General features: G+C 34.8%; 1 protein-coding gene across 9 annotated transcripts in view; it reads right to left on the reverse strand.

Moving 5' to 3' along the window:
• Positions 1-17,226, reverse strand: part of PUM2 (pumilio RNA binding family member 2) — a 95,251-nt gene that overhangs the window by 54,208 nt on the left and 23,817 nt on the right. For all 9 annotated transcript variants that reach the window (XM_060116888.1, XM_060116891.1, XM_060116894.1 and 6 more), the window contains 5 exons: positions 10,422-10,530; positions 6,971-7,158; positions 6,250-6,419; positions 3,119-3,389; positions 2,782-2,875 (listed from right to left, as the gene is read on the reverse strand). In XM_060116888.1, coding sequence (XP_059972871.1) covers positions 2,782-2,875; positions 3,119-3,389; positions 6,250-6,419; positions 6,971-7,158; positions 10,422-10,530 — 832 coding nt within the window. The remainder of the gene's footprint in view (positions 1-2,781; positions 2,876-3,118; positions 3,390-6,249; positions 6,420-6,970; positions 7,159-10,421; positions 10,531-17,226) is intronic.

Consider the following 17,226-nt stretch of genomic DNA (forward strand, 5'->3'; position numbering starts at 1 on the left):
TAAATATTTACTATCTGGGACTTTACAGAAAAAGTTTGTCAACCCCATTCTAGAATATGCACTGTCTGTTACGGTAGTTATTACCATATATAGCTACTGAGCATTTAAAATGCCACTAGTCTAAACTGAGATCTGCTCAAAGTGGGAAAATGCATACCTGATTTCAAAGACTTCATATGAAGAAGAGAATTTAAAATTTCTTATTAGTGTTATATTGATTATACTTGAAATATTTTGGATATAATGGATTAAATATTATTCAAACTAATTTCACCTACTTTTTACATTTTAAAATGTAGCTACTAAATAATTTTAAATTCTATGTGGCACATATTATATTTCTCTTGGGACAGTGCTGTTCTAAATGAACTATCAGCCAGCTAAGAGATGACTGAGCAAACCTGGATAAAAGGACTATGATCAACACTCTCTCTCTCTTTCTATTTAACTATGGAACAAAGATGAAAAGATGGGATCAATTTTGCTAAGTTATGCTTTCTTAGAAATTTCCATTTTATTCAGGTTTTCAAATTTATTTGCATAGTTTCCCAGATGGCTTCACAAAGTTGTTCTAAGTTGTGCCAAATCTTTAAAGATCATGTAAGACAGAATGTAAATGAAAATACTCCAAGGCATTAAAAAAAGGAACATTTCTAAATTATTTTTATGAAGCAAGTATACTGATATCAAAACGTAACAAAAAATGCAAAAATGCACACACACAAACTTAAAGACTAACTTCATTATATGTTGATTAAAAAAATCCTAAATAAAACATTAGCAAATTAAAAGAGCTCATTAAAATAATTATATACAATTCTTCCAAATTCTAAGAACACAGGAATTATTCAATTATTAGAATATATCATTCATAAAATTAATAAATACTAATTAAGAGCTTTCATAGATACCAATTTAAAGACATAATGAAAGACAGGAAGGCATTTACAGTGATAGCAAGATAAAATACCAAAGAACAAACTTACTGAGAAATATGCAAACTTACATGAGAAAAACTTTAAAGCAATCATAAACAACACAGAAGCAGACTTGAACAAAATTAAAGATACACTATGTACTGGATAAGAATACTTAATGTCATAAAGATGTTGATCTTCCTAAGTTAAGATTTTAACCTGATCTGGAAGTAAATAAAAGGATTCTAAAGTTCATATGAAAAAGCAAATAAGAACCAAAAATTTAAAACTCCCAAAAGGAAGAGCAATAATGGGTGTCCTAGCCTGCCACATATAAATCATACCACAAAGCGTCAAGAAATAAAAAGTGTTGTACTGGCCCACGAGTAGACAGGAGTCAGTACGTTTCTAACAACGAGTAAGAAGTAATGAAGGACAGGAATACAGAAGGCTGAAGAAAACTGGAAAAAACAGGTCCAGAGTGCATGCTGCTACTAGAAGTCATCTAGAAATGTGTGGTCATCTTTGATTAAAACCAAAAATAAAATTTTGGACCTGGAAAGACTTCTTGGATTGACATAGAACAATACACAGTTAAGGGAACAGAACCAACTTAGTATATCCCACCACCTGCCCCCAAACATACTGATGTTGAGAGAGTTCACAACTTTCCCAACCAGGAAATAAATCAAGGTCAGCCAAAATCAGGTGTAAAAACGGTTCCACGAACATGATAAAATAACATAAGTCTATACACACACATTTACCAACGTCATATACCTGGTTTTGGTATTGTACTATAATTATGTAAGATGTAGTCATTTAGGGAAAACTGGGTGGGGAATCTCTTTGTACTCTCCTTGCAACCTCACGTGAATCAGTAATTATTTCAAAATAACAACAACAACAAAAAGCCCAAGACACAAAAACACATACTAATGCCTGAATTCTACCAGTAACACATATGTAATTGTAATAATTCACATTATACTAAAGACTATAAAGGTCAAAGACTAAATAGCTTAATGAATTAAGGAAGAAAATAATCAAAGAAATTTTCTTGGGATTCCTATTTCCAACCCATTTTAAAAATAAACATTCTGGGCTTCCCTGGTGGCGCAGTGGCTAAGTCCGCCTGCCGATGCGGGGGACACGGGTTCGTGCCCCGGTCCGGGAGTATCCCACATGCCGCGGAGCGGCTGGGCCTGTGGGCCATGGCCACTGGGCCTGCGCATCCGGAGCCTGTGCTCCGCGGCGGGAGAGGCCACGACAGTGAGAGGCCTGCATACCGCAAAAAAATAAATAAATAAATGAATAAACATTCTGACTTGATATGAACACCCATAACTACACTTGAATTTCCAAGTGTTTGATGGTCTCGACTTCACACTGAGAAAAAAACTTATGTGCTCGGACTTCCCAGGCGGTCCAGTGGTTAGGACTCTGCCTTCCAGTGCCGGGGGTGTGGGTTCAATCCCTGGTTGGGGAGCTAAGATCCCACATGCTTCATGGCCAACAAAAACCCCAAAACATAAAACAGAAGCAATACTGTAACTAATTCAAGAAAGACTTTAAAAATGGTCCACATTAAAAAAAAAATGTTTAAAAACAAACTTATGTGCTGACAGTTTTTATCAAGTTATAGATTTTTATTTCACCAAGGATACAAATAAAAGCCAAACTGTTCTTCCCTAATCTTCTAATCTTTTACTCTTGCCATGTAATCTACTACTGTTTTATCTCAATGAGATGTTTCAAAAGTAATTAAATAACACCATTCAATAAATACGAAAGGAACATTCTAAACACTTTAACACAAGATTTTCTAACATTGTAATCAAAATGGTAACTTATAAAGACTCACCTATATGTGGCTGCTGAGCTGTGGCTAATGCATATTGCTGCTGTTGAGCTGCAGTTAACTGCTGAACTGTCAGTGCATTAGTCCTCTGAAAGAGCTATTAAGAAAAATATTAAATACAAAGATGAGTCTCAGAGCATTTCATTTTTGTTTAGAAAGCTAAGAATAGAATATTACAAATACATATTTGAATCACTTTTTCAACTACAAGGACATTTTATTCAATAAAACACTAAATGTTCAAGAATACCCCTATTATTTATGTCAGTGTCTCCCAGCACTTCAGGCTATACTAGTACATAGTTAAGAGGAACTTCTTTAAAGGAGTGGCATGCTTTACCTGCTGCTGGGAGTTGTAGTCGAAAAGGCCTACAGTAGCTCCTGAAGAGTCCATTGGTACCTGATTACCAGGATAGTCAAACTGTAAGGAATCCAGACCAACTTGTTCCATGGCATCTAGATTCTGAGTTTCAGGATTTGAAAATTCTTCAACAAGTGGTTTATTAGCTGTAGGATTAGGAAGAGGCCCCAATCCTTCTGGGGGATTAGTATTGGGGCCCAGGCGCTCAACTACTTCAGTTGGAGAGGCTTGACGACTTCCAGGAGTACGACTATGTAAACAAAACAGAAATGAGTAAAAGTAACAAGTATGTCAAAAGGTGAAATGGGAAAGTAGGAAAATCATGAAAAAACAAATGGTTGTAAAACACAGAGGGCAAATTAGGCACCCTAGGTCACTAACCATTCCACTTTATCACTTTTTTTGGTTTAATCTAGCTTCCTCTTAAGAGTTGACATGGTTTCATTATTTAAATCTCATTAGTGACCATTGTCCCCGATTTGAATAGCATAAAGATATAACTCAATTTTACAGATAAGGAAATTTGCCAATACCACAATTTAAGCTTAGACTACCCAAAACTTTTGTTTCAAATCAGACAAAATGAATTGTAGGTATGAACAGCAGACTATCAGGTGACAAATATGGGAAGGCTCAAAACCAAAACCCACGTACCATACTCCCATCCTGTCCACCAGCACATAATTTCCCTAACATCTTGCTTAATATTTCAGAAAAAAAACTGGCCATAAAGAATCATATGGCCTTCATGACTTAAGGGTGTAAAATATGCAATACGACAGAAAAGGGCAGTGAACCAAGTCAGAAAGCTGACTCCTGATTCTATCTTTAAGTATTATTTTGAGCAAATCATTTCATCTTCCAGGCCTCAGTTTCCTTTCTGAGACTGAAGAGGTGACCTTGTGGTTCCAAATAATAAGAACAAAAAGACTATTTGTGAAAACCTTCTATGAGCTCTCCAAAAACCATCTTTATCATACCAAATTGTTTCAGTTTAAATCATGAGAATAGAGATGTATAGCATATTAATCAAAAATTAAGTATGCACATCAATGAAAAATATAATCCTACACACACAAAAAGCAACTTTCCCCACTGACTAGCCTTCTTAATTTTCTGAAGAAATTTATTAACATTGGACTAAATTTTAAGCACCGACTCTTCTCTTTTTATCAACATCCTTCACAGTCTAAACTTTATTTTCACTTTATTTCTTGACATAATTAATTCTCATTTACAGTCTCTTTCCTTCTACAGAAATATTTTATTTAAGATCCTTTCCCTCACAAGAAACAAGTCTGTTCTGGAACCATCAGTTCATAGTATATTCAAATATAAGTACATTAAATAAATGGCAGTAACTATTTTACCTGGCTTTCAACGTCAGTTGTTACACCTATGTAACTGACCCCAACTTCAGGTGCTTCACGTTGGGATAAATTTGCTAACATGTACAGAACATTTCACAAAGCAATTGCTTAATTACAAGAATTGTTTTCCAGATATTTAGGCAGACTTACATTTTATTTCAAAATTAACCATTGTCCTTGCAACATCAGAAGAAATTTCAAACTCCTTTCCCCTTTATCCGCACCTAATTTTTCATATGAATAATCCCAAGGCTTGTTTTTCATTCAGAATATAGGGGAAGAAAAAAATAAAACTGAAAGGGTCCTCTTTAAAATCAGCCAATTAAAAAAAAGAAAGAAAGCCTGCTATAGTTCTTTCATTCCTTTCAGTTCTACTCCAATAATATATATATGTTGATGATGTATCAGTTAATGTACATAATAATGTGTTACCATAATGACCATATGACCACAGCTATTAGTTTGAAATGGTTTTATATTGTTGAAGACAATATTGTATCTGAAACATTTTATAAGCAATTTTAAATACATACCCCAAACTTAAACAGAATAAAATTAGAATGCTATTGAATGTAAAGTTCATATTAATATGAAGAAGTATAGCCTCTCATACAAAACAACTTTAATAGCAAAAAGTAGAGAATAGAAAAGTCATTATGCTATGAGTGGTGCTATTTTCTTGCTATAGTTAATGGTGTATTAACACTTCAATTATAAATGTATACCCTGCAGGTTTATAGTCAACTCAGTTTTAAATGCATACCCTTGACTAAAACATAGATTAAGTAATAGCAGAAGCACAAAATCAGAATGAGGTCCTAAAACAAATTGAATAGCATTAATTTCTTGTCAAAAGAGGTTTACTGGTTTTGGATGCTTTTTTGCATTTAAAACAGATAGAAATGGCAGTTTTTAAGAAGCGTTGTTAGTCTGCTTTTGATAATTAAAGGCAATAAACGTAAACATGTACCTACAACTAACTGATATTCCATGGTTCACAAGATCGCAAAGAAACAGCTTATTTTCAGGTACAGGCCCCAAAGCATCTGACTACTGAAGTATAAAGTATAGGAAATCAGTATGAAGAAACAACTCCCTGTATGAAGAAACAACACCCTAATATTTAGATAAATGTGCACTGTCTAATCCAAGTCCAAAGCTTAGAAGAAAAGAAACAATTACCTGTCATAAAGAGACAATAAAAAATCTGCAACTGAACTTAAATACTAACTTTGGAAGTCTCTAATATGTTCCCCCCCTTCCTAATTTCAGCAAGATTAAGTATTAGCACAAACTCAGAGTAAAAGGGGGGATAGGAGATACAATACAGGGATAGAAGGAAGAGGAAACTCTACACAAAGGTGCTCAAGAGCAAACCCAAGAAGAGTTTGCCAAGAAAAATCACAGATTAAACCTAAAATTCACTAAATTTTAGCAGGGAGAAAACAGTTAAAATTTAGACTACCATATTAGCAGAAAGGTAACGGCAGCTTCTAACATTATTCCTTCAATGGAATGCATTGTTTTAGACTTTTAAAGAATTGTTTTTTTAAAAAATGGCACATAATCATTAACTAATATTCCTTACCAAAAATTTTAAATCTTCCTCCAGATTAATACAAGGTACAAAGGGAAATAAAAAAAACCAAAATTGGAAAAATGTCTACATCAGTCACATCAGCTAGTAGCAATAATCCCTAAAGAGATATGCTTTTCTTCTTGAGAAAGTTAAAATCTTACTTAAAATCTTTGCAATCGGCATCCATTCCATTTGGCAAACCTCTGCCATTTATTTTAGAATCATCATCATCTCCTTGTTTAAGATCTCTGTTTTGGTCCTCCTCAAATGGAGAAGCCTTGCCTTTTTGATCTCCTTTCTCAGGTCCATCTGTTTCAGCATCTCTAGTGCCCTGAGGAAAAAGAATCTGTTTGATTCTGAATATTTAATAGAACACAAAAAAAGGCACCATGAGGTGACCTAAAACTATACTATAGTGCATGTAAACAATAAACATTGAATCTTATTTTAATTTCATAGTCAACTAATTTACAAAAGGCCAAAAAAATTGAGTACAAACCAGTGATTTATAACAGAAGGGCTAAGGCAACCTTAACTATAGCGGTGCTGGAAAAGCAGTAACACCACAAATGAGATAAAAAATTCTACTTAATGCATAGATGATTTTGTTTTTTTACTTTCATATCAAGTACTACCATGAATATGAAATTTTAATCTTACAAATTTTGTTTTTTAATTAATATGGTTTTTTTGGTAACATGGTTAAGATTAGAAATATTCCCAGTGGTTATGTATTTCAAGTGGCCAAGACAAGAAAATAAGAGCACCAATAGCTATGAAATTTCCTTTAGTTCTAGGAAGGGCCAGAAAAAGAAACTGGCTTAAAGACAACCAAATAACCATCAAGCAATTTAAGAAGCTTTCTTTACTCAAAATACTTACAAAAGTTCCCTTCCTAAATCGAGAATCCAATTTATCAGCAGGAGAAGAACTTAATACATATTCTACCATGCTCACACCAAGGCCGCCACTTTCTGATCGCGGAGACAATATTGCATTTACTTCACTGTTTCCATGAAAACCCTGTCCAGATCTTCTCTGTACCATAATAGGCTGGGACATTGAATGGTCTGTTTGGAAGAAAGAACTCAATTACAAATTCATACTTTTAAGCTAACAAAATGTATTTACATGAATTAATATACTAAAGTAAGAAAAATCAGCATATTGTTTTATTTTGAATATTACTGTAATCTTTATAAAAAGATCTTCAGTCTGTTGAGACTCACTGGCCTGCACACATTTCTTGAGAATACAGATTAAGAAAGCCATTTGCTAAAAAGCAGGTAAAAGCCTCTGTGAAGAACAGTCAAACCCAAAGGTCAATGGAGATAGAAACTAACTTGACATCTCCACTGCCTGTAAGCATCTTATTAAAAAGTTCTAAACAATTTAAAACAAAAAACTTTAGAGATAAAACCTGAAATAAAAGTAACTTCTAAACTGGCAGAGGCACTTCTCAAGCTCACAGTTACGTACTGGACAGATTCAGAACACACGGCTGTACTGCTATAAACACAAATGACTAAGTTTAGAAAAACCAGTAATATCACAGAATTTTCTATTCTTGGTGTAAAAAATTAAGTATCACTTAAGATTTTTTAAAAAACACCTTCTAGTCTAAAAGTTTTCCATTTATTTTTAACAAAAAATTCATCCATATGGTACGAATAGATTTTCTACATATTTTTGTGACAAAAAGAAAAAGCAATACTTAAGATCTGAAAGCAAAGAAGATACAAACATAATAAAACATTTGAGGAAGAGTCACATAGATTTTCAGAAAAGAATTTTAAAAAGGAACCAATAAGCCACTATTTATATCTGGCTCATATGTGAACACGTACCATACTAAATATTAGGCATCATCCTTAAAGGGCTGAACTATCATAGAGGTATACTCACTCATCATTTTATTAACTGCAATAATTTTTAAATGACTGGTACTTTTGTTAAACCATATTAAAACACTTCCATGTCAGTACCTTTATCCATGAGAGATTAGTCATTATATTTTTCATTCAGTCATTCACCCATTCATTCACAGTTTAAATGCTGATTTACTGTCTCTCCTATGCTGGGCACTGTGCTATGTATGGGGAATCCAAGAACAAACAGTCCCTGACTTCAAAACAGATGATAGGTGTAACAAGAGGCAATCGTAAGAGAGTAAAAAGCACTTCAATAAAAATAATCCAGGATACTATGGGGAACAGAAACAAAGGGCATCTATCAATTCTTCCCAGTCTTAGGGTGAATCCCAAAGGAAGTGATATGAACAGTAGAGAACAAAAAACAGGTGAAAATGGGGGTGGAAAGAGCATTTCGGTTTGAACATCCTGGTTTCTCTAAGGCCTAAAAGTGCAGGAGAACACAACGAAATTAACAATCACAAGTAACTCAGTTCAGCTGGGAAGGAAATATGTGTATGATAAAATCTCCTGTACTCATGGAAAGAATCGCAGAATGACAATTCTTTTAGGACAAGGAATGTGTTATTCGTATTTGTACATGCTTGGCATTCAATAAATGCTTGTTCAGTAAACAAAATAATCCATTCATTTCTATTTTTCTCATTTCTCCTGGTAAAGACTAATACTCATCTTCAAAACTTTATCCGTACAACTAAAAAAGTTAAGTTGGAAGAGGGAGTGGTACAAGGAATTAACTAAAATTATAAACTTGATGCTAAGAAGATACATCAGGAATATATAAACAGTTGCTTAAATGTTTTATTGCTGGTACTAGTTGTCCTCCAAATATAACATACCAAAGATATTTCCCTACCATCCATCTTGAAAATATCTCTCATTACCATGTTGTGCTCGAGATGTTTTGCTTTGGAATGCTTTAAAAAATTTTGGTTCTGGTAAATAGAGCAATTAACCATTCAACTGTCAAAATAAAAAACCAAACACGTCTATCAACCAAGTTTTCAAGCACATTATTTTAGCAAAGAAAGTGCCTTTTGTGGGAAAAATGTATCCTAGTCCTTATGAGTGCAATCTATATAGGTTAATACAAATCCAGAAAAAAAAATTCCTTGAGGATGGGGATCATATATCTCATTTATCTTTGTATTCTCCAAACCTGGCATATTATATTACATATTGTTTGAAACCAAAGAAAATTCCCAGTATTTTAGTCTAATTTAGTAGTTAGCAAAGTTTTCAATCTTTTTCAGTTTTGACTATAAAACAGTATTAATCACTAAAATTTTCCAGCTTTTCCTAACTTAAAAAAAATTATTTTACCCTTAAAAACAAAATTTAAGACTATACAGGACTTAAAAATCTTTTTTTTTTTTTTTTTTTGTGGTACGTGGGCCTCTCACTGTTGTGGCCTCTCCCGTTGTGGAGCACAGGCTCCGGACGCGCAGACTCAGCGGCCATGGCCCACGGGCCCAGCCGCTCCGCGGCATGTGGGATCCTCCCAGACCGGGGCACGAACCCGCTTCCCCTGCATCGGCAGGCGGACTCTCAACCACTGCGCCACCAGGGAAGCCCACTTAAAAATCTTTTTAATAATTTGGAGGATAAAAAAAGTACCTGGTAATTTACACCCAAAATATAAGGTTAAGTTGATAATTATCATCCAGAAATTTGTTTTTATATTACTTTGATCATTTTGTATACCTTTAGTAAGCTGCATTAAACTTAGTTACAAAGAGAAAACTTATTTGTAAAATACATGTTCAAAGTTCCATGTGTGTATCTCAAATTTTACTAGTCAGAAACATTTAAAAATATAATCAGTACTATTTTAAGAATATAATTATGCTCTTTAATTTACCAATAGATATTGTCACCCCTGTAAGTTATACTCCTTACACCCAGTTCCTTTTCCCTTAAGAGTTTCTTGGACCTATGTCTCTCTTCACTACTTACGGATATCAAAAACATTCAAAGTCTGCTCCCTTTCTGGGAATTCTACCTTACTAAGGGGGTTTACTTCCTTTGTGGGTGTGGCTGACGTCTAATAAAGTTTGACTGAGCTGCAATTAAATAAATCAGTCACTGTCCATTAATACAACTCAAGCTTAAAAATTCCTATGGTTAACGTGTCCTCTATTTTAACTGACATTCAGAATTTTATAATCAGTTTAACCTCAGATAAAACTTCTTAATAAAATCTTATTGTGACAAACATTCCTAATCAGTAAGTGGACCATTAGATATGAGTTACTTTACATAAGAAAATGTGCATTATAAGGATATATGAAATCCTCACAGATATTGCAAAGTTTCTCCAAATACTGTCTGGGGGGCAGAGTTAAAAGAAAATTCAAGTATTCAACAAATTCAGAACTCTCACACATACACCAATAACTTACGAGAAGTTCCCCATGCAGTCTCTCTCCATTCATCATCTCCAAGAAATATGCCTTTTTGTCCATCTTTTGTTGAATCATCAGGTTCCCAAAATTTTTTGGTAGGCAAAAGCTATTTGGAAGGGAAAAAAATATTTTATTTAAATTTTATTCTAATTACAAAGAGCTAAAACATAGAGGAAAGTAAACTTACCACCAATAGGCACAAGTTAATTTTCAATGCTAATGAAAATTCAGATGACCTATTTCTTAATTTGTCCAGTTAACAATAACTCCCCACTTATGCTTAGATACTGGCTCTAATAATTCTAGACCTGAAAAGTCAACTTCAGACTTTTCTACATTTTTCAAATGGTTTTACTGTCATGTGATATTTTTTATAATTTTTTTCAAAAGACTTACTCAATTTCTTAATACAGTAATACAATAAAAATATCTAAACAAATGATTAAAATTTTTCCTTTACTTCCAAGTATTGCCCTTGGATCACCTCCTATCCTACAGCTTCAATGATAGAAAATTTTCATTCTTACTTCACAATGCAATGGAGGTGAACTTCTCAATTCTTCCTAGGTCCTCAACACTAACAATCTATTGATCCCAAATCAGGAAGCTATGGGATGGCAGAAGAGACACATAGAAAAGACCCTTAAATACTTTTTGAGGTAACAATGTCAAAGCCCTGTGCCCTATCCTATACTGTTAACATACACAAGCGTATAAAAATTGTGTTGATATAAGCATTCAATGATGATTCAAAATGTACATTTAGCCAATTCCTAATGAGACTTTAACGTTCATCCAGGTCTCCCCTCTCTACCTTTCCTGACACTCAGAGAAGGCAAACTGAGGATATGTTTGTTTGAAAAGAACAGACTGGTTTCTAAGACATGCATTTGACATTTAAATAAGCATTTGTAAGACACCCATCCCTCTCAGCCCATAATTAGGTCCTCATAATCAAACCTGTATATACTTCTATTACTACACTTATCACACTAAATTACCTGTGTTTGCCTCCTTAAGGGCCTGGTGACCTTATCTTCAGAGAGCTCACAGAGAGCTCACAAATATAAACTAACCATAATAAAATGAACTTAGTGAAACCTGAATTGGGTCTGAGAGATAAGACTGTATGTGTGTTGGGGGTTTAAAGTGTGAATGGAAGGTGGGGAGGACACAAGAAATTATGAACAGAGGCACAACTTGAGAAAATGTACAGTTTGTAGAATAGGGTGTGAGATGGAGGAACAGATGTGGAAGCTGATGTTGTTAAAGCTATCTAGGCAGACTATGAGGAACCTCAAAGACATGCTAAAGAAATATCAATAGTACATTACATTGAAGCAACAGGGACTCAAGAGAGGATGGCAAGAGTGACACTGTTTCAGAAAACAATTCAAGTTGTAAGTTCTAAGAATGATGGATAATCTAGACTAGAGGCAAAGAAATCGTTAAGGAGAATTACAACAGAGCCAAGACAACAAGAACTGAAACAAGGTACTGGCAGAAAGAACTGAGAAAATAAAATGGATTTCAGAAACATTCAGGAGAGTCAACAGAATATGAATAAAAATAAGGGGAGGTCTGGGACTCCCCTGGTGGTCCAGCAGCTACAGCTCCAAGATCCCAATGCAAGGGGCCTGGGTTCGATCCCTGGTCAGGGAACTAGATCCCACATGCTGCAACTAAGAGTTTGCATGCTGCAACTAAAAAGTCCCGCACACGGCAACGAAGATCTTGCATGCTGCAACTAAGACCTGACACAGCCAAATAAACAAACAAACAAACAAATAAATATTAAAAAAATAAGGGAAGGTTGATAAAAAGAATAAAAGTTTAAATGTGGGTAACGAGGTAAATGATACTACTGACCAAAACAGAAAAAAAAAAACAACAGGATAAGCGGCTTTGGAGGGAGGAGGGAAAATTCAATTTGGGCATATATCCCTAGGATCTTTTGCTAAACTAAATACTGTTAATTTTACTGCTATTTTAAGAAAGAAAACTTTTTGCATGTTAGGATCTTCCTGAGCTGCAAATGATTTGTATTATAGACATTTTATTTACTTATTTTTATTATTTTCAAAGATTTTATTTATTTATTTTGGCCATGCTGCATGGCTTGAGGGATCCTAGTTCCATGACCAGGGATCTAACTTGTGCCCCTGCAGTGGAAGGGTGGAGCCTTAACCACTAGACTACCAGGGAATTCCCTAAAGTACAGACATTTAAAACAATAATCTGCTCTAATAAAGATCCCGGTAAAATACAACCTCTGTTGCTACGATTTTTAAAAATCTCACTATAAAAATTTCATGAAAATATTCAAACAAAATGTAAGTCTGATAATACAGTACTAAAACACTGCACTTGATATATTTAAATAATTGAACATTTATTCATAGTAAAACCCAAGTTAATCCCTTTGAAGTACTGTATAAATAAGCCATTTCAGGCAGAAGGAAATGGCTCCTGAGCAAATAATGCTTTTATCCCATACTTCATAAAGAAAAATGTTTTAATAGCAAAATAAGGATAACAAATAAGAAATCAGAAATGTAGTTATAACAACTTAGTAGAAGCATTTATTACAGACATAGAAGTGGCTGAAACAAACTAACCTTCTGAGGTAAGAGAAATAATAGAATCTTTTTGAGGAGCCTATTCCAGTCTTTTGGGATAAGATTCCATGTAGTACAGTAGTACTTCATAGATCACTGCTTTGACACCCAAACTATAAAACTGGGGGCGGGGGGAGTCTATGTCCAGCACTTACCCAGTGTGCTTACTTTCTGCCAGGCACTGGGCTATGAATGTCTCTTCATTTTGCAAACATTTATAAGTTATCACGGACCGGCAAACAATTTAGTAGTTAATAAAATTAACACTTTTCCTAACAAAGGCCCTTATCACCATTCTAGAAACAGCTGTGACAGTACAGACAGTGATTTCAAATATTTTTAGAGAAACTACTGGCTTGTGACCAAGAATTAAGTTAAAATGGACTAAATATAGGGGGAGGCAACAATTCAGGATATCCAGGATAGAACAGTTAAAAAAAAAAAAAGAAAGAAAAGAAAAGATTAAGTGGTACAAAGGTTGGAATAGCAATAAAAGTAGTGTTTTGCCCCTGGAGACTCTTTTACTATAGTAGAAATGGGAGAGCACAAAAACAAGGGCTAAGAGATCTTGAAGATCTGTAAAACATATTATCCAAATACTGTTTCATATTAGTTCCCTAATTCACAAAAGCTCTAAACCAAGGTCAAGCAACTCAGTATTTCTTGTCAACCTATTCCTCCATCCTTCCAACTCAGAAATGACTGGGTGGACATACAAATTTACCCCTCCACTAGCCACCATTTTATTAGTTCTTTCCTTCAAGAAGCACTTATAGCTTGCCCTTTTCCATCTCCAAAGAAATCAGTCAACACCACAGTATACTGCCACAAAATAAATAATTATTAAAATTCCTGCTAGAATTTATACTACGAGGTGCACTTACACTTCAGATTTTTCTAATACAAATTATTATGCAAGGGCTCCCCTGGTGGCGCAGTGGTTGAGAGTCCACCTGCCAATGCAGGGGACACGGGTTCGTGCCCCGGTCCGGGAAGATCCCACATGCCACGGAGCAGCTAGGCCCGTGAGCCGTGGCCGCTGGGCCTGCGCGTCTGGAGCCTGTGCCCCGCAACGAGAGAGGCCAAAGCAGTGAGAGGCCCGCGTACCGCAAAAAAAAAAAAAAAAAGATAATATTGTTATGTAAAATCACCAAGCCAACCAAATTAATATAATCCTAAGGATTAAAAGAACTTGAAGGCTCTATGTCTACATTATAGTGTTTATATAACATCTAAACTGGGACACTTCTGAGAAAGGGAGTGCTATTAACAATTATGCCACGAAAACACATATCTGGACAGTCTGGGCAAATTAGGTGTAAGGTGACTCTATTTACAATGGAAGGTCATAAAAGATAGGCGGGCATAGATGCTAATAACCAAGTGTGTAGAACAACAGCCACAAGGGAACTCCAGAATGGTGCTTTTCCAGACTTTAATCCTTTCCGTTAATGAAAGATATCAATACTTAATGTTTTCAAATCATACTACTTCCCCAAATCTTCTACATTCCCAATATCCCTTAATATCAGCAGCAAATGTTATTAGATGTCATCACTTCCAATGGGAAGCAGTACTGTAAACAGTCAAGGCACTCAAGAGTTCAAACTGCTGTTCAAGCTCTGTTACTTGGTATTGGGCCAGTTAAGTAACTGTTCTGAGCCTCAGTTTCTTCATCTGTGAAGTAAGGATAATAATAAAGCTACTGTTACAGAGTTTTCTATGAGGCAATAATGAAATAATATAAGTAAACTACTTAGAACAGCATCTAGCACGTGGCAAACGTACATATTACGTACCTTCACTATGAAAAGTATGAATCCTTTAAGATTCTAAAACATGAGTAACACGCTGGCCAGCAACATTTAACTGGCTGATTATTTTAAATGATTATAAGAGTATGCATTACAAAAATCTTGTCTATAGCTGTTTGCCTTCTTTTTTAGTTTGAGTATCCTGGAGGATCATGAAACTACACTACTTACATCAATAAAAAACAGTTGCCTAATAAAGTCACATTTTGCATAAGGAAACAGAATCAGAAGTTAAACTATCCAAGATTACATATAAGATTACATATATAGCTAGTAAGTGGCAGCATTAGGAGCTGAAACCATAACTGTTTAATTCTAAAGCCCATTTTCTTTACACTTAACTACCACAGAAGATGGTTCTTTCCAATCATAGTCTAACTCATCAATATTTCTAAAAATATTCAGTTATTAGGCCACGACTAGCCACAATGAAAAAAATAAAACAGTTCAAGATGTTATCAGGATATTCAGACTACATAATGTGGGAATTCATTAGAGTGGATAAAGTTTATGATAGAATGTCTAAGATAGGGATTTATACACATTAATGTTAATCAGCTATTTAAAACAGCTGGTTTCCATTCCAGTTATCCCTAACAGCTCAGATCAGAGCTAGAGCATTTGGGAGATATATGTGATTCATACAAAAGGCTATTCTTATTACTACCTTCAAAGAAGTCAGTCTTTCTCACTAGTGATATAGCACTAGTGATAGATCTGAGAGAAAACAGGAGTCTCCTTACTCTTCTCTCCAGTACATTTTCCACTTCACCATACTACCTGGGATCTTAGTACATAAATTTTCTCTAACGTTTTCTTTAAATATTACTGTGTCAGAAAAGAAAGGAGGGAACTTTATCATACTAAGCTATGAAAATATTCCCCCCAAACACATTAACTCAGTGATTTAAAGTTAAATTCTGGGTTCCCTAAAGAATTTCAGGCAGGAGCCTCTTTTTCCATACACACATACACACACACACAAAATTCCTGTTTAATTTTTATATATAAAAATAAATAGGTATGTGTCTCTGCAGTATAGTTTTAAAACACCATACTAATGAAGCTGAGTTCAACCGCCTGTGGGTTAGCTTTGCTCTTTTTAAGCCATGTGACATATGCAAACTGTTAGGCCTTTTGACAAAAATGTGCTATGGAAAAAATTGGAAAGGATGAGTTTATGAATGGATGAATACAAATCTGTTCCTACTCTGGATGAACAACTAGAAGAAACCGCCCTTCTGATGATGAGTCAGTAAAAGCTATCATGATCTACATAACCCAGTACATTTGAAAATAACCCTGTATGTAATGCAGTGCTTTGTACATTATAGATTTACAGCAACTTAAGACATAATAAGCTTTATTTTTAAAGAAAAAGATAGGGCAATATATTAGAAAAGGATGGCGCATTAAAAAAAATAAACAAGCAATTTTAGAAAACTCAAGAGCCAGAAACTCAAGGCTGCTTTTAGGTTATTAAAATGAATGAATTCTGGGATAAAACAAAAAACCTCACCTGTCAGGAAAGGAGGAGAAGACTGGTGAGAGAGAGACAGGCAAAGAAGGAAATCCCAGAAGGTTCCCTGCTGCCTGCGAGATGAGGAAAGATAGAAAGGCTTGTGGGAGAGAGAACCCAGAGACAGAAACCTCAATAGGTTTCTTAGCTATCTCTTAGAGGTAACAGAATTAGTTGGTAAACTGTTAAGAAAAAAACTTAATTAGTGAATAACAGCTTATTTAAAAATACATTTTTAATAGATGAAGGTCACAGAAGCACTGACCTGCTGCTACCTGCCAAAAAACCAGACAGCCTAACCCTAGCCATTTTTACTCTGCATATCTGACATTTCCATTAAGAAAAGCCTAGATTTAAGCTTAGATAATTTAACATGCTATTAAAACCAGCCTCTCTTCTCCAAAAACCTCAAATACCCCTCCCTCCACCCCCCAAATACCTAAACTCTCTCAACTACTGTTTCTGATCATGACATTTTTTTAAAAACTGCCAACATGTCTTTGGGTTTATCAAATACTACTTTAAAAGGGAGGGGAAAAAAAGAGCCAATTTGTAAGTACATACACAATGTAGATCTGCAAAGTAAAGTGTCATGGGGTCTAAACAGAATCAAGGTAAGGGTGTGACTTTATCTGGTCTTTAAGAAAATCAAGTTCAAGTTCGTCACAGACTAGGCTAAAGCACTGTTCAAACCTGCTTTTAGGATATGTTATTCTGCTTTCTAAAGACCAAAGAAAACAAGTAACAGGGAAAAAAACAAAAGCCCTTTTCAACTGCTTCTTTTTATTCACCCATAGTGTAAATAATGCCTAAGCCGCCACGGCACCGCAGTGAAGCTGCAAGGTTCTTTT

The sequence above is a fragment of the Mesoplodon densirostris genome, chromosome 14, assembly GCF_025265405.1.
Source record: "Mesoplodon densirostris isolate mMesDen1 chromosome 14, mMesDen1 primary haplotype, whole genome shotgun sequence".
Lineage (NCBI taxonomy): Eukaryota > Metazoa > Chordata > Mammalia > Artiodactyla > Ziphiidae > Mesoplodon > Mesoplodon densirostris.